Here is a 23747-nt window from a genome sequence, read left to right on the forward strand (position 1 = left end):
AAATTTTTCAACAGGTACAGTTGACTTTTCTCCAGCAAGTTCAAATCACTCTATAATGCAACTTCGGCAGCTGAAAATTATTTAATTACTAGTATAAGTTCGACATTCCGAATCGATTGAGACAGGTGAATCAAAAGTCCAAGACAACGTTGAAAAATGCATTTTTTTTTTAAATTGCTGATGAAAAGTCAACTTTTGCTAGAGGCTGCAATCGGTTCAAAAATGGTGGCAACTTCAAAAAGTAGGATAAAAATTGGGCAATTTATTGCAAAAATTTTAGATTTTTTTTTAAATCTGAGATGTAACTTGCAAAAAAATACACGTTATTTCAACTCGTTACCTAGAATCTGCAATTCACATGCCTTAACATAATTTAGAATGTCGAACTTATGACATATTTTCACTTTTTAGCAGCCTAAATTGATTACAATGCCTTCTGGAGTGATTTGAAATTGCTGAAGAAAAGTCAACTTTTGCTGGAGGTTCAGGTTCATGCTGAGATTTTCCGCAGCTTGACACCCAGTTCTGGTCGGATGTGTTTGTCTCTGTACAGACGCGAGTTATGTAACAAAAATTTGATCTGATCAAGTCTCGTCTGGTCTCATCATCCGGACCAGGTTTTCAGCGTATTGACTTGTCTGTCTCGTTTCTCAAGGTCGTCTGCCTGTCTGTCTGGGCTCTCTAGGTTGTCTGCGTGCCTGTCTGGCTTCCCACGATCGTCTCGTCAGCCTGTCTAGCCCGATAAGGTCCTCGACGCGTCTGTTAGGCTTCTAATGGTCGTCTGTCTGCTTCTCTGTCTTCTCAACGACATTGACCCTTAGCTTATTAAGGTTATTGACCCGTCTGTTTGGCTTCTCTAAGTTGTCTGTCTACCTATCTGGCGTCTTGAGGTCATTGACAAGTCTGTCTGGTCTTTTGAGGTCACTGAGCCATGTGTCTAGCCTCTCATGGTTGCCAGTCTTCCTATTTGGCTTCCCAAGGTCTTCTGCCAGCCTGTCTGGTCTATTAAGGTCCTTGACCCGTTTGTCTAGATTCTCAAGATCGCCTGTCCACCTGTCTGGTCTCTTGAGGTCATTGACCTACCTCTCTAGGCACTCGAGGTTGTCAGTGTTCCTGCCTATCTTTCCAAGGTCGTCTGTTAGTCCGTCCAACCAATCAAGCTTATTGACTCATCTGCCTAACCGGCTTCTCAAGGTTACTGACCCACCGGTCTGGCTTCTCATGGTTGTCTGTCTGCCTGTCTAGCCTTTTAAAACATTTTCAAGTCAGAGCAACATGGATCAGCGTGACGCGGGTCAGCGTAATATAAATTTTGGACAGACCCCCTCCCTCCCTCCTTCCTTCCGGCTTTAAAAATAAAAACATATCCATGTCAAAATGCAAAAATAAAATCAGCAGAATTGCATAAAAATTTTGCGAAAATTAAGGGTAAGGGTACCAAATATCGACCCCCCTTGAATCCGACCCCCCCCCAACTCGCCTGATAATGGCACAAAATTTTTGGAAAGACATTTTTCTTATTTTTTTTTCACAGAAAAAGCGAATGATACCAAAATCACCGCTGTAAAGCCAAATGGTGAGAAATTACAAGCAAAAAAAGAAAATCAGAAAGCCAACATTAAATTTTAAATTTTGTTCAGTGAGGTTGTAAATATGGTTTTTGGCGGATAAATTTTGAGTTAATTTTTATTTAAAGCTGACACTTGAACTAATAATTAGAGCTAATTACTTTTTGGATAATTTCAACGGTGAGTTTTCAAATTTCTGGTCAAAGTTACTTTTATGAAGTGGCCTAAATGTGACTCCCCATTGTTTTGGCAATTTCAAGACTTTGTTTTTTGCTACAGACATGCCAAAAGATAAACCAAAATTGTAAGAAACGGGCTAAAGTTTCTGGTAAAATGTTCTAAGGTACTTTTATGTTGATATGTCAAGTAATAAATATCTGTTTTAACGTTTTTAGACTTTGATTTTGGTGTTTTTGACTCATTTTTAAATTTTAACACGTTTTTTGAGAAGGTTGATATTGGGGTCACTTTTTTTTTGGTAAATGACCAATTTTCATAATTTGTAAAAACGTTCTAAATACTTTATATTCAGGTATCTTTAATCTCAGTGTTTTTTCAGTCATTTTTAACACATTTTGGGGGTCGATATTTGGGTCAATTTTTGTTGTCGAATTTTTGAACTTTTTCGGGAAATGTAAGAAAAAGATAGTAAATGAAAATGTTGGGTCTTGGGGCTTTGGGATGTTGAAGTAGACAAGTCAAGTTATCGTTTAAGCCATCATTAACATTTCCAGCTCAATTTAGCTCCGAGAATTTTAAAAAATAAACATAGGGGGTCGATAATTGGTACCCATACCCTTACCTAAGTTTAAAAGAAAAACACTTTGAAAATGACTACAAGCTGATGAAATTTTAAAAAAATCTCATAAAAGATGGAAAAAATATGTAAGTATGGATTGGCTTAAATGAGCGACAAACGTGTCCAAACGATTTACCCAAACGCAGAAATTTTCCAATGAATGCAGTTTTTTGACTTTTTTGGGAACCTGAGAGTAATTCATTCATTTTTATTTAAAATATGGTTTGAAAAATAAAAAAATAGGTAATAAAAAAGTATCATAGATAATCAAAATTTTGAAGCATGGGGATTCTAGCTCCAAAAGGGTTCGTTGTCCAAAATATTAGACAGTAGACACGTTTATTTTGAACCAAGCTGACCACTGTTGATACCTTCACTCCAGAGTTTCTTTTCAATTTTGTAATAAAAACTTCTCCAGCCTAAATCAAGTACTGAACATTTCTCTTTTTTTTTTCAGGTAAAATATTTCTTCTAAATTTTTTTAGCCTGTTTATAGAATTTTCCTTGAAGGAGAGGAGGAGGCTGAAATATTTGAATAAACAACTCCACCTTAAGTTTCTTTACAGCTAAAGTTATTTCGGAATTAATGAGTAGGTATCTAAAGATATTAAAATTTGGAACAATATATCAATATTTTACATTCGGCAACATGGCATGGCTAAATTCTCAGAGTTTCAGTCAAATGGGATGAGACAGCATGTAAAGCCTATAAACATGGTGGATTTAGAAGTTTTTAAAATTTTTTCGTTCACTTTGAGTAGAAAATATACCTTTTTAAATTTCGCCAGGGCGAAGGAAAAAAGTTATCATAATATAAATTGTTCGCGTTCTAACGCACTACATCAATTTCTCGATCATTTTTCAAAATATGTGGAATTCTTTCTTTCTAAAATATATTCGAAACTTGCTGGATTTTCAGACTGGACAAAAACTCCTTCCACAAAATTTTGCCCAATTTTCAACCCAATTTCATCCAAAAAAAATTATTTCAACTTTGTGTTCTTAAAATAACGTATCCTCTGCCATTTTCACGATAGGCAACAAAATGCTCATTTGGTGTAGGTTTTCAGGGTAATTGGGTGCATGGTGTTAAATTTTCAGTTTGGCGATGCACTTTTTGGACACCCTGTAGTTTAAAAATCTTCAAAATATAAAATATTGAGATCATATTATGGAATAACTTTTAAATAAAATGAAAAATCGAGCTCCACAGCGGAAAATTTCCATGCTTACCACTTCCCTTTTCTCCCTTATTCTATCTATAAGCCATCCCAATAAGTATACTTATGTAATTTTCTTTCATTAGTCTCGAGAAAATATCGAAAATTTCCACACTTACACAGCCAAAGCACAAACATCACGTAGATACCAATATACCAACTTAAGGTAGGTACCTACTAATGTGACAATGTACGAATATTTGTGTCCCTCGTAGGAATATCTCGTGTATCGGTATCCTCTCGGTCAGTTTGGCAACTTTTGAAAAGTTACAAAATTAACCAAATATCCCGCGTATTGGCCAAACTCGACCATAACTCACGAAAAGGTATTCGAAAACTAGTAAAGAGCGTAGTACAGCGCCGTTCGCAGTATTTGAAATTATGGAATTCTATAGCATCACGACGACGCTCAGTTGCTCAGTTGGTATTTTCCACTTGGAAGAATCTTTGAAAGGTGACGACCATAACGTTAAATGCCTCGACAGAGCTCCACGTGTGTGCCCGAAAACCATCACGATATTCTTGGAAAAGTAAAGTAAACCGAGATAACCATCAAAGCATACCTCGACACAAAATACTATTGTTAAATCTTCACGTTGAAATAAATAAGAAAATTCCTGTAGCTTGAAAAGTTCAACTTTATAAAAACAATGAAAAATTATATTTCAATTCTGGAAAAGTTAAAATTCTCGGAATAATTTAGTTAAAATATAAACGTATTTTTCAAACAAAAGGAAAACTTTTGTTATAGTGAAAAAAAAAGAAAAAAAAGGAGGAGGAGGAGGAGGAGGAAGAAAAAGTACACGATAGAGAAAAAGAGAAATAGTATAGAAAAAGAGCGAAAAACTCGTTAATAATAAACGAATGTAAAGAAGTAAACTGTAAAAATAAAAAGTACAGGAGAAAAAGGAAATCCGTAGTAGTAGAAACGTTTTCGATATAGCTGGAAGCTTTAAGTTTAAGGTTATTAACATAAGGGAGTACCTCTGACGTCCCTGCTAGAGCGAGTGCCATACAGACGATTCTGCAACGCCATTCGTCTGAAGTTTTCAGATAATGTTAGTAAAGTTTTATTGCTATTACTGCGGATAAACGCGCGACGAGGAAGCAACTTTAACGTTTTCCGTGAACTGTTAGGATGCTTTGATCGAATATAAAGAGAAAGACGGAAGAAGGCGATAGCAGTGCGGGGGAGACGCGGGATGGAAAAACACAGCGAAGTTGGTGTTTTCGACGACGACGACGGTTCACAGCCCCTTATGAAGTTTTTGGAGGTCAAATTTTGAAGGTCGATTTCGACGGGGGAGGAAACGAGCGACGAGCGACGACGACGGTGGCGTAGCAGGAGAACAACGAGCGGCGAGAGAGCGACGATAACAAATCGATACTGTTCCGACAGCAAATAGGGTTGAAAACGAAAACGTAGGTGGTGAATTTCGTCTGTAAAACGTGTGTATCTCGACGGCGGCGTTTACACTACTTCACTAAAGTACACAGGTTCTTTTTCACTTTTGCAGCCCTTGTATATTGTATGCTCTGCTCGAAGCTTCGCTATATACCATACCTATAGCTCTGGCTCAGTTGGCTTTTTGTGAAAAGCCTTCTCGTATACGCCTGGACGAATTATATTTACCAGAACGTCGAACCGGAAACGTGTAGCGTTGTTTTCAATTTTACACCTATTTTTTAATCCCACGGGATGATTTGCACAAAGAAATAAGGGCATTTTTGACACGATAGCAAATTAAATATTCGCCATTCGGTTTCGTTCGTCTACTGCTCGTACATCGAGCCCATACAATCAACTACCTATATCGAATGAACGATGATGATTAGCCAACCGAAACTGTATTTTCTCATCCACTCTTTCCAGCCTACATCCCTCGAGAATGTATATTGATAAATTTTAATGTCAAAATTACAACAACGCCACCTTTTCACTCGAAGAATGTTAAAGCAGATGGTGAAAATTAGCCAAATATCAACCTACGCCTCGCCGTATTGTACGTTGCGTGCGACGAGCATTCAAATGGCTTGTTTGTTCGTACCTTTGGGAATTATTAAAAAGTGCGATATGTGTGTATGCGAGTTTGCTATAAAGGTGTAATTATTTTATCCTGCATGAGTAACAAATTTCTTCAGTTGTAACCATCATTATTTGATGTTGTATTCATCTGGACCTAGATTGTTTACGAGGGGATACCTGGACCGGAAATGGCGAATTTCAACATGCTTTTCTTGAGGGCACTTTATTAAAGCATTTTTCCACGGATCGTTCAAATGTAAATTTAACTGAATTTTCGTTACTTTTTTTAGAGTGTTTTTACGACACTATTTCATGCACTTTTGACGAATTTGACGAGACTCGTCATTTTTTTGTTATTTACACTGCTTTCAAGACTTTTACTTCTGTTCAGGAGAGATTTCGACAATATTTTTTTTAACATAAATTTCATTGAACTTTCATCACTTTTTGAGAATTTCCGACGATTTTATTGCTTCAAATAGGTGTATTCAAGTACATAATTTTAACGATGTTTTATAATAATTTTGGCTGCATTTTGTGAAATTTTACAAAAAATTTGTTATTTTTGATGATTTTCAGTGATTTTAATGTCAAAAAGTGAAAATCCAATAAAATTGAATTATTTTTAGTCGGGGGGCCCGCATAAGGATCACTTGCACCCTCTGCCAACCCTCCGGGGCACCTATTTTCTTGAAGGGGGAGTCTTTAGGAAAATTTCTAGCCCTACAAAATGGCGGCCATTTTGATTGACAGGTCACCCGAAATCGCAGATTTTACGTTCCAACATAGGACTAGCAAGAAAATTTTTCAACTGTACAAAGGTAGACCGAAAGAGCAGGCAAAAATTCACCACCTGTCAAAATTTCAAGTGCTAAAGTGCCCTTTTCGATTTTTGGTGATTTTTCAAAAATCAAATGGCCAAAATGTGAGAAAAAATCAAAATTTTACCAAATTAACATAGAAAACTAAAATTTGGGATATACCCTATTTTCGACCTGTCAAATCGATTGGAAACTGTTTCAACCCGTTTTGAGCAGTTCTGGAGCCTCCAGCAGATTTTTGAAACTCGAAATTCTCATAAAATTTCATCAATAGAGTTGGAAAGCCGAAATTAATTCTGCAAACTAATTTCAATACAATAATATGAAGTCGACTGCAGGTAAATTTCAAATCGTTTTGGAGGCTCCAGCAATTTTTTGAAAATTACTGGTGCCTCTCCTGAAAACGCCATAGGCTCCAAAATTACTTGAACCCACCTAAAGTCGTCTTCAGAGGGTGTTAAAATTGGAGTGTAGAGTAAATGTCAGCTTTCCATCTCCATTTTGATGACATTTTGTTGGAATTTCGAGTTTCAAAAATTTACTGGAGGCTCCAGTAATTTTCAAAAAATGGCTGGAGGCTCCAAAACGACTTGAAATTCACCTGCAGTCGACTTCACAGTGTATTGAAATTAGTTTTCAGAATTAATTTCGGCTTTCCATCTCCATTTTGATGACATTTTGTTGGAATTTCGAGTTTCAAAAATTTACTGGAGGCTCCAGTAATTTTCCAAAAATGGCTGGAGGCTCCAAAACGACTTGAAATTCACCTGCAGTCGACTTCACAGTGTATTGAAATTAGTTTTCAGAATTAATTTCGGCTTTCCAATTCCATTTGATGAAATTTTGTGAGAATTCCGAGTTTCAAAAATCTGCTGGAGGCTCCAGAACTGCCCAAAACGGCTTGAAACAGTTTCCAATCGACTTAGCAGGTCGAAAATAGGGTATATCCCAAATTTCAGCTTTCTAGGTTAATTTGGTAAAATTTTGACTTTTTTCTCACATTTTGGCCAAAATTTGATTTTTGAAAATTCACCAAAAATCGAAAAATGCACTTTAGCTCTTGAAATTTTGACAAGTGATGAATTTTTCGCTGCTCTTTCGATCTACCTTTGTACGGTTTAAAAAATTTCATGTTAGTCGCATGTTGGAACGCAAAATCAGCGATTTCGGCTGACTTGTCAATCAAAATGGCCGCCATTTTGTAAGTAGGGCCCCCTTTTTTTTAGGACAAGGGCTAGAAATGTTTCTTAAGACTCCCCCTTTAAGAAAAAAGTTGTCCCGAAGGATCGTCAGGGGTGCAAGTGATCCTTATGCGGGCCCCCCGACTATGTCAAAAAGTGACAATCCAGTAAAATTGAGCTATTTTGGGTCAAATTCTGAGATTTTTACTTTGTTGAAATCGTGATAACGTGATTTGAACGTCCTTTTGAAAAATTAAATCTCAGAATTTGAGCCAAAATAGCTCAATTTTGAATGTTACAGGAAAAATCATATGAAAAATTATCGAGCACTTGTTAGTGTGTTTCTGATATAGTGTAATATGCCTTCACCCTCTAGGTGGACATTCTCGGAAAGATTACCTGGTTAGGGGAGTCGTCGTAACGTGGGAACTATCGGTGCATAAATTATTATGCACGTAAATCACTTGGTACGTGTATCTTTACACAATACACCCGTTTTGTACATAAATCTATCAATCATGTACAAAAGGGGTGAGCTCAGATCTTCAGGATCGTGGCTTCTCTGTATGAGAATTCGCCCACGAGCCTCACTTGTTTTCTATCGTCTGCAGCGTAAGGTATCAAGTGGCATTGTGATCACATAGTGTCGAATTTAACGTAAAATCTCCGATGAGACCAAGAACTCGTGTTTAATCCACTTCTAGCGTGGTAATTCTACCTAATCAGTTTAATCATTCGCCGATCGAGTAATTAATGTAATTACCTTCCGTATCGTTCGCGTTTACCTAATTATCTCCCTTTTGCGGCTATCTAAGATGATTCCGGACATCTACAAGATAGAGCGTGTGTTACGTGTGTCTCTTCGTAAAGCAGCCACCGACAGCCACTATTATTGGAGTAGGCTAAGGGAAAGAGGTGGTGTGACAGTGAGCAGTGTTTGGTAAGTGTTACTTACATGGTGGTGTCTCTACTAATTAATCATAAGTTAGCACAATTAATCGATATTATTATGCATACTCGAGCCTAGGACATAGATCCAGCCTCGTATGATGGTATATTGTTTGATACCTATTTCGCCTAACTATGCTCATTTCGATAAGTATAGATGTTCCAGCGAACTACATGATCTGCAACAATCTTAAGGCACTGATCTTAGATTGAAATATTGTTATGAAGATCGAGAAGGCTATAATTAATTCATTAATAATAGTTGTATTGATGACTTTAAATACAATAAAGAGTAGCACCGGAATAATGATGTTAGGTGTTCATTTCATAATTATTCTAACCTCTAGTTGTTCTCGTTAATATTGGATCGGATACCCATGTCTAGTGACATTAGAAGACATAGGCCAAATTCAACCCCCTTAGGTAGTTTCTCATGTAACCCCCTTTTTAAGCAATCACGATTATCTGAATCATCCTATCCTAGTAATTCACGTTTTAACGATAACATCTTTGGCGCCCAACTAATGGAGTCTTTTAATTACTTTATGCAAAAATAAATTAATAAATAGGCTAGAATCCTACTGATGTTTCAAAATTTTTTTTTTACAAAAATTAGATTTGAACACAAAAAGCTTTGAACACAAGCACAGTTCAAATCTAAATATCTCTCTATCGCGAATTCACGTAATTATTTTTTATTATAGTAGATATTTCATTATAAAAATATTACGTATTCGAACGCATAAAATTAAAATTTATAAGAGATTGATGTTGGGTTTTTCCAAGAGTAAAAAACAGTTCTGTTACGTGAATAATGTAAAAATTATATTACTTCACGCAAATTGCAAAAAAAAAATCATGTTTGTGGAATTTTTTCATAATTTTGAGTAGAAAAATTCCAGAAAATATGATAGAAACAAAAAACTGGATACATAAGACACACTTTCTTGAAAAAGAATAATTGTGTCGAAAAATCTAGGAATAATTCCTATGCAAAGAACAGACGTTTTTTGGTCCTGGTGAAATCGAAACAAATCTCTCCATTCTTAATTTTAACTACAATACTTAACCCACCCAGCCATGTATGATTAATTTTCGAATTGATTAGGCATGGTTAGAAATGGGATTTTTTGCGCCCCTTTGACTAAATTTAATTTACGAAAACGAGTGTGAAAAGTTTCAATTCATGACAAAAATATTTTTCTGTTGCTTATATAAAGTTTCGTATTATTTTGCAAAATCATGGTGATCTCGGATTTTTTCTACAAAACGAAGGGGTCCGAGAAACATAATGAAAAATTGTTTTATGATTCTAAAAGGGGCATGTTTTTTAGCCTAAAGGACAATGCCTTATGAATCTTAAAACAATGAAAATGCAAAAATAATCGAAACTAAACAGAAATCAACGGAAAAATACTACCTACCACCTATAAAATTATTAAAATGTATTTATTAGATATGAAATTAGAATATTTTCGTCGTAAGAATAATCTACGTAATAGTTATTTCTAGGCTAGAAAATATTCTTCATTCTACTCCTTCTAACCTCGTGTAAAACCACTACAAAAAGGCGCGAGAACTAAATAGGTAGATTCTTCTAGAATCATTCCTTTTCTCATCCACGAGGAGAGAAAAACAGCGCGCCCTAATACCTACCAAAAAGTACATAGGTATTGTTCTAGAAAAGAATAGAAGTACGCCGATTGTCAATTACATTGAAAGCAGAGAACAGATGGAATTTGCTACTAAGCGCCATCGCCTCATGACCCTTTTGATAGAAATTTTTCTCACGATCGCGTGCTAGTCAGGTGAACAAACCCTCGACGACACGAGCCTATACAGCAGAATAGGGTAAAAAATCACAATTCAATAAGTTAAAAATCGTGTGAAATACATCTGTCAGACAGATGACATGATCGAAGGATTGCATGAGGGCGATGTATAGAGACGTATTAAGATACCTCCCGACCCCATCCGCCACCCTAGACATCGCGCGTACGATGCGCCTTTGCGGCAATAAAACCATCCGGCAGCTGCTAGCCATCGACTTCTAGCGGTTCCCACGATTGGAAACAATGATCTCTACCAAAACATCGTTTCCTAGAAACATCGTGAATAAATTAGCTATAAAATTGACAAAAGCATCGCAATGCGAGGGCGATCCGAACCCTTCCGTATAGCGATTCTTTACGAGTATACAGATTTATAAAATGCCAAAAAATCATTTTACTGAATGTTCTCGTGCGTGTCGGAAGTATTTATGTTCGGATAGGTACCCATCGTGTACTTAGACCTAGCAATCCCTCGACGAATTGGTAAGCTCTGTATAGCTATTCTCACCATACTTGCATTACATCTTATATACAATTAATTAATTTTAGACCTACTTTAGTTAGTCTATTATTTGCTTAATTGGTATTATTGGCATTATTATCTTTTGCTTGCATTTATTTTACGTATTATTATTTATTTTCTGTGTTGTTCTGGCCCTTCTTTTCTTTGATTTTATCAAAAATGGAAAATAATAACAATAACGTTAACATGAATAATCAAAATTTTGGTATTAAATTTAATAATGAAAATAGAATTATCGAAAGTCCGAAAACTCCACCTCAACCTACTACAGGTCGAGACACTCCTTATCCTTTTCTGACAGTTGAGGAACTCGAAAATAGAATGCTTGGCAATTTAGCAAGTTTCAATTCCCCGGTAAAAATTGAAGTCGAAAGAGAATTCAAATCGCCGCCCCCTGGAATTTTTCACAAACTCGAAAACATGAAAGAGGAGGAAGAAAAACCGCTAGATTTGAGTAGAAAGAGTGAATCACTTGAGGATGAAACCTCAGAGTGTGAATTTTCGGACGATGACTTGTTAGATGATGAGGAAATCGATAGAGCTATGAATTTACTGTATACTGAAACTATGCGTCAGTTAGAGAAAAGAGCCAGCGAGGCAGCAGTAAATTTAATGACGACTGAAGTTTTTTCTGAGTGTGAAGACGATAAGCAGGCGGGAAACGAGAACTGCTAGAGGCTCGAGGGGCAGCTTCTAGTGATAATTCAGCCCCTCCTGAATCGATTTTCAAAAGATATACTTGTATAGGCGATGGGCTCGCTCATTTTTTGAGAAGAGGCGAGGTCATCATAAATACTACTCTACCTGAATACTTACGAGACCAAATCGCATTAGATACTATGTTCGATAAAATTCTGCCTATTATTTTTCCGAAAAATGCGAAAGTTATATTATCAGCTGGTACCCTTGAATTAAATTACTCAAGGAAACCCTATAGTGTGATCGAGCATGAATTGAGAAATGTGGTGAATTTACTTTTTGAGAAAGGTGTCGAATCGATAATTATTTTATTCCCGATTGTTAAACCGAGAGTACATGGTGATTTGGACGTGAAGATGACCAGATACATAGATTTTAAAAATATGTATGTACGTGTAGCTGAAGACTCACGTATTACGTTATGGAGAGGTCCAGCCTTGAGATTTTTAGAGAAAGAAATTACTCATAAAAAAGGAGAATCTTTTATTAGACCAAAACAAGGCCTGAGAGGTGAATTATTACCTATCAGAAAAATGTTTCATTACGCTCCCATTCTGAAAAGATATTTTCCGAACACAATGGAATATCGAGAATGCAAAGCTACGATTATGGAAGCGATTGAGGAACTGGAAAATGCGCAATCTACAGCTCAGAGCTATAGATCACGCAATATTTCTGGCGGATTGAAACAATTATACGACCCAAAAACAGCTCCATACATAGATCCTGGCTATTCCGAACCTGAAATCGAAATTTTCAAAATTTCTCCTGTGAAGGAATCCTCTAATCTGAAGTTACAACTCAGACCAGAGAAAAGAGTAAAATTTACCTACAGAGAAATTTACGAAATTCCATCTAGAAAATCTGAGGAGTATAAAGAAGAAAATATTCCACAAGAGTTAAAGAATGAAGGTTTGAGAATTAAGATTAAAAAGAAAAAGAAAAAGTCGAAAAAGCCAGAACTTTTAGACGAGATTATGTTAGGATGCCCTGGGGTAATATCCACTACACAGAAGAAAGATATAGACCCAGAAGTCAAAGCTCAACTTCTTGACGAGAACACGCTAGACCCTACGTGTTTAATTCCTGTGAAAATTGGAGAAAAAGAGGTTGCATTACAACTAGATACAGGGGCCCTACCCAACGTAATTTCGCGAGAATTATTAAAAACCCTTCAGAAGGAAGTGGAAAGAGAATTATTATTCGTCAAACTAAAAAATAAAGTCGAACTGAGAATAGCTGACGATAATACGGTAGTACCAGCTAAAGAGTCAGTAGAAATTCGTATGAGATTCGGAAAAGAGACCATTCGTGTTCCCTTCTACATCATTGAATCCACAGGAAATTTATTTATCATGGGAAGAATTTTGATGGACTTCCTAAGAGTGAATATAAATTTAAAACAAAGAGTAATGACCTGTAGGCCTCCTTTCTGTGCTCCTTTGATTATACCTTTTATTGAGAGAAAAGGAGATATGAAAGTAACCTCGGGCCTTACCTACCAAGATTCGATCCTACCTGTATTTTCAATCAGAATGCCTGAAATAAGTGAAATATTTGAAAAATTCAAGCAAAAAGACGAATCACACTACAAATTTGAACCATATAAATTTGACGATGAACTTGAAAAATTGTGGGAAGACGAAGAAAAGGAACAAAAACCACCCACAATTAAATTATTCGAAATGCCTTTTTACAAATTCGAAAGATTGTCACACGAACCGATAAATCCATGCCCACAAGCTACTCGAGATTTTACATCAGCTTTAGGCAAAATAATGACCACAGAGCGTGAGAAAGAATGGTTCAAACAATGGCAAAGCGAAATAAATAAACGATTCAGACGTAGGGCACGATACCAACCCCTACAACCCGAAATCTTCGACCAGGTGTATGCAAGAGAAAGACATTCGTCGATATTTTTAACACCACCGCAATCACCTATAGACCTGTCAGACAATGAGGAAGAGGAAACAAATCGATTAGCTGACAGAGCACAGCAAATCTCCCTATATGTCGATGACATCCGCTTAAATCGAGGGTCAAGAAAGGGTGAAATGCTATAAATTTACAAATGATAATGAGCAAAAAATACAACACTCGCGTGCACATATCATTCCAAGCTAATTCCCCTAAAAAAGATGTCGAAGACTCAATATTAAAATATCTAAAAATTAAAGAAAATAATACGAAGCGTAAAACATCAAACCAGCTGCCTAAAAGACCCTATTAAATAATAAAATTGCTGTACTAATAGACACCCTCTTTTCTGGCATCCACTTCACATTATCTTCTCACAATAAAAATTTAACTAAATCATAAAAATAAAATTACAAATCACTCGATTAAAGTAACAATAGCTATTCAATTTAATAAATACAGGCACGAGTATAAAGCAATGTAAATCCCACCTGTACTTATTCATTTCTCTCTTAGGAAACTAGTTACCTGCATTTTAACGTAAACTACCTGGCAGGTAACCAGCGAACCAAAAAGGTGAATGAACTACGCTATTCATCTACCCATATTATCTTACGATTAAGATAAAATTGAAATAGAACATACACATTTTTATTGTAAAAACCCATTTATTTTCTAAATTATCAACCATCCTAACGTAAACACACTGAAGTATGCCACAAATGAGGGAAACAATAGCCTACGATATAGCATAATCAGCCAAATACACCAACGCAAAGAGTAAAAATAAATACTCTATACAGCTCGCTTCTCGTTCATGAAACAAATAATACGAAAATAAGGAAAGAAATCGTATTCTCCCTATAATCGCGGATTAAAATTTCAATCTCGGATAGTTCCAGAAATTAAAATTCAGTACTCAATTATTTGCATATCGTCACATGCAAATAACGAACTGAAAACATCAAAAATCACCTTACCAAGGGTAGAAAAGAACAGCAAATAATCTTCGATCGATACGTTTGCAGAATCCTTTAGAAAAAATTTGCATACCAACTAATCCAACGATCTCAATCCAAACAGCATCTTAATTCACCTCTATACCGAGAGATGGAAGTTTCATGACGAAAACCGTTAAAAATTTAATTTCCTAAATCATTCAAATTAAATAAAATCAGAATCCATATAAAAACAATTACGATGAACAAAAATAATAATTGAAACGTAAAAATAAATAACGCTTATGAAATTAATAAAACAACCTTAACAATAAATTAAAATCAAAATCACAGACTTCTTGACTAGTAACTGCCCTAATAAATATTTAATTATTAAAAATAAAATAAATACCCCTAAAATATTAATTAAAAATTACCTCTGGCAAGTATAATACTGAACAATTAATATAAAAAATAAATACCATGAATAAAAATAACTTAAAAATAATTTTCATCGTAAAAAATACACATTCAAAAACCAATTTTACTAAATAAACAATATTTCCCCAAAAATCAATAATTCTAAATAAATTACCCTTCTAGATTACATAATCACCTAAAACAATGAAGCTAATTAGCATAATTATTAAAATAAATTAAAATAAAAAATGAAAATAACCACATGTGTCTCAGAAACACATTTTTTTGACAAAAATAAACACATTCCCCCTTCTTCCGTATAAAAGCACGTGTTGCTTCCCATATGAATTTTTAACTTGTTGATTCATTCATCTTTCTGGCTACAATTCCTGAAAAAATACGAATTTTGGACAAAAATTTTCAACAATTAAAAAATTAATAAATCGATGAATGACCGATCCGAAAACATGCCTCCTTCCGGTTACGTCATTTTACGACCATCTCCACGACATTCCTGGAAAAGATAAGGAATGCTACAATGATGTTAGAAAATTAAAAGTATCGACGACTAACTTTTGGCAATATTATAATAGCAAAACTACGGTTGGTTATAAAGATTTTTGTTTCCTTTTTTCGAAATCATTTGAATAAAGTACCGGTACATAACGATAAGTAAATATGAATCCAGAAGATCTTCATATGGAAGGTAAGTGCAATACAATCATCTAGCAGACTGTAAGTGGTATGCTGCATATTTCAATATGTAGCACCCTTACCTATAGGGAATGTACAATCTTGTCTAATTTAGAATTTATCCTCACAGTAGATGAACGTATGCCAGTGACAGTGACGCCTATTACTGTAACTCCAATCGATTGGACAACAGCAGATCGGCCAAGGCACCAAGCATACATGTTAACGACCCCATCAACAATGGAAGTCAAATGGATACCTCCAGGAGAAAAAGAGATTGTCAACAGATTCCTACAACTCACAACGAATCCAGATCATACGGCGGAGGCGGAAACAGTCGAACGGATGGAAATAGAAGAAAATTGGCGGTTAATTGCATTTGATAGAAATACAGCGGTCTCAAACGTCACAGAATTAAAATATGGACACTTATGCCAACTAGTGTACGAGCTGAGAAATGACAGGCTAAAAGAAATGTGGCTTCCGATACCTGTCGCACAAGAAGCTATTCAGCAAATAAGGCAAAATAATGCGTTATAAAACCTCTCGTACTTATGCCCTTACTCGCCGTCTATCCAAGTAAAATTAATCATTATTATTAAATAAGTATATCTATTAAATGGTAAGACGCAACGGCGTTCTCACTACTTATGACAACTGATATACATTAAGTTAATTCCTATCTTTCATTATGTCATATTTAACGACAACAAAATTGAAATACTCGACTGATATATGTACAGTAACTAGATATAAGCTCCTATCGTGATACTATACTTTATTAAAGATCTTGTTCATATGTATATACCCTGAATTTTCCTTGTTTTTTGATAATCATTTGATACAATACACGTTTTTTGTTATGCTCAACGATTTAGCATTTATTTCAAAATAAACTGAAAATCACAAACTACAACGAGCAAGGTAGTACGAATACAAATAAAAATATAAATAGCAACATACTCGATGAATGAAGGTAAAAGAGCTAGAGAAATACATGATGGTATGAGACAATTCGATCGAGAGTGTAAGCTTGAAAAGAAACTGCATTAATTTGAAATTTTTCTTGTTGAAACGAAACTGATTCAAGAAGAAAATAATCCCAGCTATGGTACCTGTAATCAGAAGGAAAAATACACAAAACTAATTACAAAGTATCGAGTTTCAATTGAAGGTAGGTAGAGTGAAAAATTACTTCCCGTGAAAAGATTCCGAAGCTTGTAGCAAAATAGTACTCGAAGATCTCCAAAAAGAAATGAATGAAATTGATGAAAAATGCTACGCAGAATACTGCTAGATCCTCCATCTAACCCTCGAACACGCTGAAAGTAAACAAGTAAATTAGCGTAGGAATGGGGCAGGTGATTAAAATCCAAAAAGAATACTAAAAATGAAAATTGAATTACCTGAGTGAAGTTCAAACAGCTACTTCCTGGAACGAGCGGTGTAAAGTAGGAAATCCCAACGTCCATCGAAAAATCTTCCTCCAGGCGCGACGGCGATACGAAATTCTCACTGTAGGGACAGAAAAACACAGAAATTAATTAATTAAACATACCTATAGAATACATTAGAGCTATTATCTAAATTTAACCTAAATAACCACTAATTAGTCTAATTTCCTAGCCATTTTGAAAATAAACACCGAAAAAATTGAAAATTAGAGATGATAAAAAAGGCAATGCTGCCAACCAAACCGGTTCAATTTGAAGTTCCCAACCGGTAAAACCTGTTAAACTGCACAACTGCCTAAATTCTCAAAAGCCCAATCCCAACAAAATTTAAAATTTCAAAACTAATTCTCTCTCTCTTTCTAAAAGTATAAATAATGAATTTTCGATGTTATTATGCAAGTATCTTAATGCACTTTTTGATTAACTTATGCGATTTACTAAGTATCCGTTTGAATTAGATAGCTTTACAAGCAATATAGGTATGTAAAATGAACCACTCTATTCGTACATAGTAAGAAATAAAGACCAAAAAACTAATAAATGTAAAATTTAGTGTTCCAGCAATTTACTGAGCAGGTCGAAACGCAGCCTGAAAGAAATTACCCAACGTGTTTGCCGTCAATACAAGTAATGAGTCGATAATTAATATGTCATCGACAATTGTCTGACAACCAACTATGCAGCAATAAGCTAATACATCTGTCTTATATTTGATTACTCTAGCTACGAAGAGATGACGCAGATACGCTGCGAAATATGTTTCCAGTTTATTACCAAGGTAGGAGTCCAGGAGGAGCCCTACATTTCGACGTGCGGCCACTTTTACCATTATCAATGTTATAGTCGCCTGTTACAAAGTTCAAGACAACAGAACAAGCAACACCAATATATCAACAAATGCGCCCATCCTCGTTGCGTAGCGATCCTATCTCCAGCCGATTTCAGCCGATTCCAAACTCGAAATGACCCGCGACTGCAATACAACGAACTGAACCAACTACGCGACCAGAATATGCAGTTAAATACGATGGCGAGTAACCTCAGCATCGAAAATGATATGCTTCGAGGACAGTTGGCGGAAAATTTACTCAATCAATCGAAGCTAATGAAGGATTATACGGCGCTAAAGAGTAGTATTTCCCAACATGCTTTTGCGAATTGGAACCAGGCTACGACGAATAATACGATGGGTCCTCTGCCAGGAATCCCGCAACCATCTACGTCGCGCCAGAACGAGTCGATAGCTGATCGTACGCCAACAGGACTACACATTCCTGCACCCGGCACGAATGATGTAGCCCGACAAACGCGTCCTCAAATAGACTATAACCGGAGCCAATACGATCTTTCCAACCAGGAAGACCTTGGAGTAAAATACAATACCGAAAAACAGACCCGTACGGTTCACCATAGTCAATATACAATCGGCGACAGGTATGAATGTACGGACGTAATGAAGCGAAGATCGCCACCAGACGATAAAAGAGACGATCCGCCGAATAAAACGTCGAAAACGCACAAACCCTGTGACCGGGAAATGGAATGGGAACAAAATTACGACAGTTTTTATCCGCAATGTAACAACAATTCGCGAGGGGCACCCCCACCCGGATATATACCCGACAGAAGAGACCACAGGCGACCCAGTCACCGAGAGGAGGACGGAGTGATGACCAAAAGGGACTTCGATGAGCAACGAAGAAGGGATCAACGACGATCCAGCCACCGAAGTGACGAATGCGACGATGTCATCACGCTGCGTGAAAAAGAAGAGCTAAGACGCCAATCGCAGCAGAAAAAGAACAAAATCCCTCCACCAAAACAGCGCAAAGGGACGGCGGCCTCGAAGGGCAACTATAATAGGCGCTATCGACTCAGATATGGGAAAAGTGCTAGTGAGCTAGCACCTTACTACCAGTGTTGAAAGAACGCGAAAAAAATTTCCGCGTTCTTGTTCTTTGATCTTGTTCTTGATGTATCAGGAGCGTTCTTGATCTTGTTTTTGTTCTTTGTTATCAAATTATGTTCTTGTTTTTGTTCTTGTTCTTTACTACCAAGAACGCCCGTTCTTGGTTGTTTTTATTTTTGTTCTTGTTGAGTTCTTTCCTGGCGTTCTTGCGTTCTTTCACTAGCGTTTTTCACTAGCGTTCTTGCTGGTTTCAAATCTGCTGACAATTTTATCAATATTTTGCAAAAATTACACCCTTTTTTTACCATTTTCTCACAAATTACAAAATTTTTTGCATAAATTTCCATAGAAATTCGTAGCTATGACAATGGCGTAAGAAAAAAATGAAAGAACATTTAAGAACAAGAACGAAGAACAAAGAACAGATCAAGAACAAAGAACATGGGAAGTTTTCCCGTTCTTGTTCCTGTTCTTGTTCTTGAGGAGATTTTGATTCTGTTCTTGCTCTTGTTCTTGTTCTTGAAAAAATTTGAATTCTGTTTTCGTTCTTGTTCTTGTTCTTCAAAAAATGTTCCGTTCTTTTAAATTTTGTTCCGTTCTTGTGCTGTTCTTTCAACACTGCTTACTACCCGCTTAACAGTTACCCATTCTACTTCACGGCTGTGGGCTACGAACACTATGAGGATACGTACAGCGCAGCGTTCTGTGCGCACAACATTCTCTTGATGGGCGACGGCCACGTTACAGGAATGGCGCAATTGATGGCGATGGGGAGACCCTATGAAAATATCCTTGATAGGAACCTTTACGAACGCCGCAGGACGATGAAAGATTTATTAACATACCTACTCGGAGTCAAGATGCTACCACAACGTATTATGTTAGCGATCGGAACATTTGATATCCAAATGCAAACCCCATTCCCCGAATTATTCGAAACTTTCCAGCAAATTATCATCAGATTAAGCCAAATTGGGGTCACTGAGCTATATTTGGTTCCACCGATACCACCACCTCAGGTAAACGCAACCTATGATAATGTTCGTAGAGTGCTCGGGTATAATTGGAGGCCTCATTTTAACGGCGACATCAACCCACTCGATGAACCTTTCGACGAACTGCATCAATATCCCGCAAATTCTGACCGTGACGGAGCGTTTTACCCGCCGCTGATGTATACAACAATTCTAAATACAATTCGAAGACAGCTCATACCGGAAATCCGCACCAGAAATACAGCAGCTTCCCAAGAAAATCAAGAAACTGATGAGTATAACTCTGATGATGACAGATCGTGTACAACCGACGGTGAAAACAAAGACCGAGAAGTAGATGAATTCATGATCGACGCTGGAGCTAATCACGTAGCGGTAAACAACGAAACCAACCAGCAACCACCGGTTATTCCTCAACCAACGACAGAAAACAACGAAGAATCTGCATCGAACGCAGAAAATGATAAAATCGAAAATACCACATCATCAACGAATAAAAAAGAAGATAACGCATCGACATCGAATAATTCTACTGAGAAACAGACTGCAAAAATGCCTCCGATGAGCCAAATCTTGAACCAGCAGCCGATACTGAGGGTACCAAGAATCGGCTTCGTTCCCAGAGCAGAAAGCATTCCATTAGGTCCACATCTGAAACCGAGCGCATTAAACACCGAATATCTAAGAAAATCGCCTCCGCACCAATCTCAGGAAGAATACGACAAAATAGCGTCGGAAAAACCGAAGAAATTTTCAACACAGAGAATCGGAGGTATAGAAATCACCGCAGTTCACAAAACACCGGCAATCGACGCCGCCAAAAGCCTCGAAAGAATGGAAAAATACAAAAGAAATGCGGAATTGAAGAAGAAAAAGGTCAACGAAGATATCGACGATTTAGTAAAGCGAACGGAAAAACTTTGTAGCGACGACGATTCGACAGAAACGACAACACGAAACAACGAACAGACCGCTGCTGTACTCGAACTGACCAACCGAATCTTAGGTTCAATAACCTCATCAAATTCGAACAACGAAGTCGACGATCGTAATCAAGCCGACAACGAAAATTCAAAAAACAACCCGAACAAAGGTGAAGAAAATAACGAAGAAAAACACGACTAGAAATCTCACCATCGTCTGACCCATTTATATCCCTTAAATTTTGCTATTTTTCGAAGTGAGTTAAATTAAAATAAAAACTCGAATATCCTAACTGTACGCAGTACAAAAAACCCGATTTTGACTTTATAAATTATTTTTCTCGTTTGTGAATTTAGTTATATTATAATTATTAGTATTAATTGTTATTTTCAATTTTGAGTATAAGTTCAAGTGTAAGACACTATCATGTTTAATGAGATACAAAACTAGAATTATCATGACTAGATTATTTATATTTATTGTTTTGTTTAATCAATTATTTTTTACTTTTGATATTTTTTTTTTTTTTTTGAGATAATTATGAGTTATTATTATCTTTATACCTATTATCGTTATCGTTTATGAATTCGTTGTTCGGAATAATATCAAGGATAAGTGAAAATTTGTGTGATTTGAATAATTTATTTATTAGAATTATATTACGTTATGTTTCGTTAAGAAATATTTATTTGTCGAGGATTAAAATATACCTTCGAAATAGCACTGAGTCAAATTTACTAATAACAACAAAAACATTCTGAATTTTTGAATTTTTAGGTAACCAAATAATTTCAAAGTCAGTAAATAACAACAGATTGAAAGTCAGATCCAGAAACAAATAAAAAATCAGAAAATAACAACCAAAAATGGGATACAATAGTTCAAGTATCAATTTATTTACATAAAAACTTAAAAATACCATACGCTAATAAAATCCTATTTAGGTAAAGAAATTCAAATTACCGATATACGACGCATAGCTGCCATCTACGTAGTTTCAACTGTGGTGCAGAGAGGTCCTGCCTCCAGCCACAAAGCAGATGACACCATCCGTACCTGAAAAGAAAAACAACACAAAATTAATGTTAAATCGAAAATTTTAAAATTAAAACAAAATCAAAAACTGTGATACTCGGGCAGAATAGATCCGGAAGCAGTACAATGAATTCGCAATGTAACAGAATTCTTTTTCAATTTTTAAGTATTCTGTAAAATTTTTTGATTTTTTTAGAACTTTCATCTTAAAATTTTTTTTTATTTTTTTTACCATATACTTTATATCAAAGAAATTCCTCACATTGTTGATTATCGTATGCTTCAGACATTGATTTGAACAAATACAAGTGAAGGAAAACAATCACAAATAGACTTTAAAATCCTTGATATTAGAAGTTATAAATAACAATGACGATTAACGAATACGATTCATTGTTAGTAACAGAAACAATGTATAAGCCACAATACTCTTCGGACACTAGTTCTGAACAAGTATATGTGTGATAAAATAGCATCGATACATAGATTCAAACTTATTTCTAATACCCTAGTAATAATAATTTTGCTTAACAAGCCCTCAAAATTTAAAAATTCATATCAGAAGGGAGAGGCAAACTACGTTCTTACTTATATAAGCCCTTAAATTTAATTTAAATTTTTCCTATATCTACCTAATTCTTAAAATCCCGTTAGAATGTAATTAATAATTTTTTATTATTTTTTTTTATATAATTAATTTAAAAATTTAAATCCCTTACCCATACCTAACATTGCTCACACACGACGCTAATTACTCTCACTTTCAATTTTTCAAAAGTCTTCAATCATAAAAGATCATCGTATATTGTTTTTCTCAGGTGTGATATAGGGATAGAACCATAAAACATAGTTCGTACTCACTTTTTGAAACAAAAACCATTATTCTCTACCGAATATTCAAATACATTTTTTCAAAGTTATTTTACAAAAATTCAACCGTAACGTACACGACACCATAAATTATATATTTACCGTTAGAATATGGCACGTCATCGCGTCTCGCCATATCCGCGATAATTTTTTCTTTTTTGGCTTCGTCAGTATCGCGCTTCTCGGAATTGAAGACCGCTATTCGCTGGCTATTGCACCTGAAAAATAGACAATAAAAACCGCGAGTTTATTCATAAAAATGTTACAGTACAATACAACAACAAAAATTAGAATCATTGAGGTACTTACTTGATAGGTCTTCTCTTTTTCAACACTTCTTCATCCGGAAATTCTTGATCTTCGTACCTGTAACAAATAATACACACGATTAAAAATTTATAGTCTCATTTAATATGCACATACCTACCTGCGATACTTCAACCATACATTACCGTACCAACAGATACCTAAGTACCTACGTTACGATGTTACCCAACCTTCAACTTAAAAATTAGCTAAGTTAGGAAGAGAATTCCCACATTCTTATATTTTTTTTTAAAAATATTATTCTTTTCGAATTCATTCCACAATCTTCCCTCAAACTCCACTAAAAGATGACGTTTTTGATTTTATACGTCCACCATAAACATACATACTACCTATATGCATTCCGTTAGGCAACTTTTCACACCCCTATGCATACAGCTTTAAATACCTACTTAAAACATAGATTAACATCTTTTCAACTTCAAACCCAATTCTATATACGTCCTTGAACAAAAATTATAGATCATATATCGTATACAGAACTGATTAAAGTCAATACATAAACTAATCCAATTCTAGAACTATATTACTCTTCAATTCAAAACCTTTTTCACGTAAGATAGGTACCTACCTGATGACAAATACCATTCAGTGTACATCTTTCTTGTCGAATACCCAATTTTTGACCATGTCCAGTTATTGCTG

General features: G+C 35.7%; 1 protein-coding gene and 1 long non-coding RNA gene across 2 annotated transcripts; one reads left to right on the forward strand and one right to left on the reverse strand.

The window, feature by feature from the left end:
• Nucleotides 1-19811: 19811 nt before the first annotated feature.
• LOC135834054 (GATA zinc finger domain-containing protein 14-like) lies at nt 19812-21071 on the forward strand. The gene has a single exon (XM_065347892.1). It carries the CDS (start codon nt 19812-19814, stop codon nt 21069-21071), a length of 1260 nt encoding a protein of 419 aa, XP_065203964.1.
• A 657-nt stretch (nt 21072-21728) lies between these two features.
• LOC135833679 (uncharacterized) lies at nt 21729-23454 on the reverse strand. Its single transcript, XR_010556511.1, has 3 exons — nt 23085-23454; nt 22878-22993; nt 21729-21926 (listed from the first exon to the last, which is right to left on the reverse strand). It is a non-coding gene; the product is annotated as an uncharacterized LOC135833679 (long non-coding RNA).
• Between the last annotated feature and the right edge of the window lie 293 nt (nt 23455-23747).

Source organism: Planococcus citri, chromosome 2, assembly GCF_950023065.1.
Source record: "Planococcus citri chromosome 2, ihPlaCitr1.1, whole genome shotgun sequence".
In the NCBI taxonomy this organism is placed as follows: domain Eukaryota; kingdom Metazoa; phylum Arthropoda; class Insecta; order Hemiptera; family Pseudococcidae; genus Planococcus; species Planococcus citri.

Coding starts and splice junctions, on each gene's coding strand:
- LOC135834054 (XM_065347892.1), top strand. CDS start 19,812: ATGCTACCACAACGTATTATGTTAGCGATCGGAACATTTGATATCCAA.